General features: G+C 37.8%; 1 protein-coding gene across 1 annotated transcript in view; it reads right to left on the bottom strand.

The window, feature by feature from the left end:
• Positions 1-1,461: 1,461 nt before the first annotated feature.
• LOC135223067 (uncharacterized) overlaps positions 1,462-2,500 on the bottom strand; it is a 23,479-nt gene continuing 22,440 nt past the window's right edge. Inside the window, exon 2 of the mRNA XM_064261575.1 lies at positions 1,462-1,689. Within this exon, the coding sequence (XP_064117645.1) occupies positions 1,462-1,689 (228 nt within the window). The remainder of the gene's footprint in view (positions 1,690-2,500) is intronic.

Raw genomic sequence — 2,500 nt, 5'->3', positions numbered from 1 at the left:
GCATGTTTATTGACATAGTATCCTTTCTAGCTTGTAAATAAATATTAACTTGTGTATGTGCATAGACAAAGGTCTGAGTATTTTTTTTTTAGTGGCTCTTATTTACAAAAACATTTAAGATATATGTAAGTAGGTAACGTGTTCGTCTTACCCTGTAAATAATAAATTTCATTTACACAGACGTTTATATATTACATATGTAAATAAGCAACGCATTTGTGTTGTTAGCCTGTAAATAGTAAAATTCTTTATATCTTATTTAAACAGACTTTTACATATGAAATATGAAAATAAATTACGTGTTTCCGTTTGCGTGTTAATATTAAGTGCTTCTGTACGTGTTCTTTAAACAAACGTTTATATATTGTTCATGTAAAAAAGTAAGGTGTTTGTGTTAGCATGTAAAATAATAGATGTTCGTATGTTTTATTTACACAAACTTCTATATTATAATTTATAATATATATATATATAGTAAAATATTATATATATATATATATATATATATATATATATATATATGTGTGTGTGTGTGTGTGTGTGCGTGTGTGTGTTAGCTTGTAAATACTAAATGTCCTTAAGTACATGTTTATGGGTAGCATGTTTTTATTGTTTTTGTAATACTCATATACACCTGCAGATTCGTCAAATAAACAGAATGTATGTTGTTGATACATTGGAATGAACGGAATGTATAGTATGTATGTTGTGGGTACATCAAAATAAACAGAATGTATATCGTAGATACATTAGAATGAAGAGAATGTATACGTTAACTCGCATGTAAAGAAACGTCGTTTGTATGTATAAGGAAACGTATATGCTAGACGCGTATTTTTAATTCATGGTTTCACTTGATCGAATGTTACTGTGGCATAAATAAAGTCTCGCTTTCATCCTGTAATGCCGCCTGTTTGGATTTGGAACTCAAAGGGTCCATTAGAGGAGGAGGAGGAGGAGGAGGAGGAGGAGGAGGAGGAGGAGGAGGAGGAGGAGGAACGTCTTTCTTTCTGTTTCGAGAATTAGAGACAATGATAGGGAAGGAGAACGAACCCAAATAAGCATTCGAGGGCTTTTACCTTATGTGTCTGTGTTTCGGCAAAGAAGAATTCTTTTGATGTAATTATGATCGGCGCCAACTTCAAAGGGAATTGTGCTGTGGACTCGTGAGGGAGTTGGGGGGGATGGGGTGTACCTTTGGCGCCCTTCGTCTTGGGGTATTGGTTTGGTGGAGGTGGAGGGATTGGGGGTGGGGTTTGGTCTTATGAGGGCAGGGGTGTATGGGGTTGGAGGAAAGGCTACACGGAAGGTAGTGTATAAAGGAAAGCAATATGGCGGCTCTAGCAAATCTTGCGTGGGTCTTTGGGTTTGTGAGCTGGGAAGGGGGGGGGATTAACGAAAGGAGTAGGGGGCACACTATGACGTCTCTAGAAAGCTCCGATACCACCGCCGCCTCCGCTTTCATCGTGTGATCCACCAAGCTTTGTGAAGTCGGCAAACGCCGTCGCCGTCCGCCATGGCGAGGCGAGAGGTTGGCCTTCTTAATTTCGGGAGCTGGGCGTCCCTCTGCCCTGTAATTACGTAGACTTTCGGGAGGTGTCGAAAGAGTCCGGGGAGAGAGGGTGGGTGAGTGGGTGAGTGAGTGGGCGGGTGGGCGAGTGTTGGTGTGAAGTAGGAGGAGGTGTAGGGCTGATTGGTGAAGAAGTGAGATATACTATAGTAGTTCCAAGTTTTCGGGTTGGAGGGTATCAGGGTTGGGTATGTACGCGGTAGATTTTGGGCAAGTGGCCCTTATTTGAGTATGGGTGACGGAGGGTATACGAGGCATCGAAGGATGCTTTTGTGCGTGTTTATTCGTGGGATATACTTTGTATAATCCATGTATATGGCCTTGAGCTGAAATAAAATTTTTATTATTATTATTATTATTATTATTATTATTATTATTATTATTATTATTATTCTTATTATTGGTTGCAGGTCCACAATAATATACCATGTGAGTATGTGGTCTTTAATGCTATGTTATTGTGGACCTGCAACCATTGTCATAATTTTCGACACGGAAAATTGTGCCCACAGTTATTATTATTATTATTATTATTATTATTATTATTATTATTATTATTATTATTATTATTTACCCAAAAAAGGACCTCGGAGAAAAAGAGATAGACATTGGGACGCTGTCTTTAGTTTCTTCTGGGGATCTGCGCCATTTATTCGTAGTAGTGTCCCTCTCCAGATTTCGTATTTTCTCATGCAAAGGTCATCGGAGACCCATCCTTATTTTGTATGTCACTTTGAAAGACTGGAATGACTTTTGATATGGTTTAGATATTTTCCCTAGGGGTGGAAAAATATCCGATGAAATCAGTGTCTACTTGATACTGATCTTTGACATATTTTCATGTTGGTCTTTCTTGTTTTATAAAATTTTTCTTGAGTTATTGTATATATAGCTTTAAAGCGATTCTGTTTTTTTTTTTCGGCAAAACCT

Source organism: Macrobrachium nipponense, chromosome 8 (assembly GCF_015104395.2).
Source record: "Macrobrachium nipponense isolate FS-2020 chromosome 8, ASM1510439v2, whole genome shotgun sequence".
NCBI lineage: Eukaryota > Metazoa > Arthropoda > Malacostraca > Decapoda > Palaemonidae > Macrobrachium > Macrobrachium nipponense.
The sequence above is the reverse complement of the archived record's forward strand: the minus strand, read 5'-3'. Positions and strand labels throughout refer to the sequence as shown.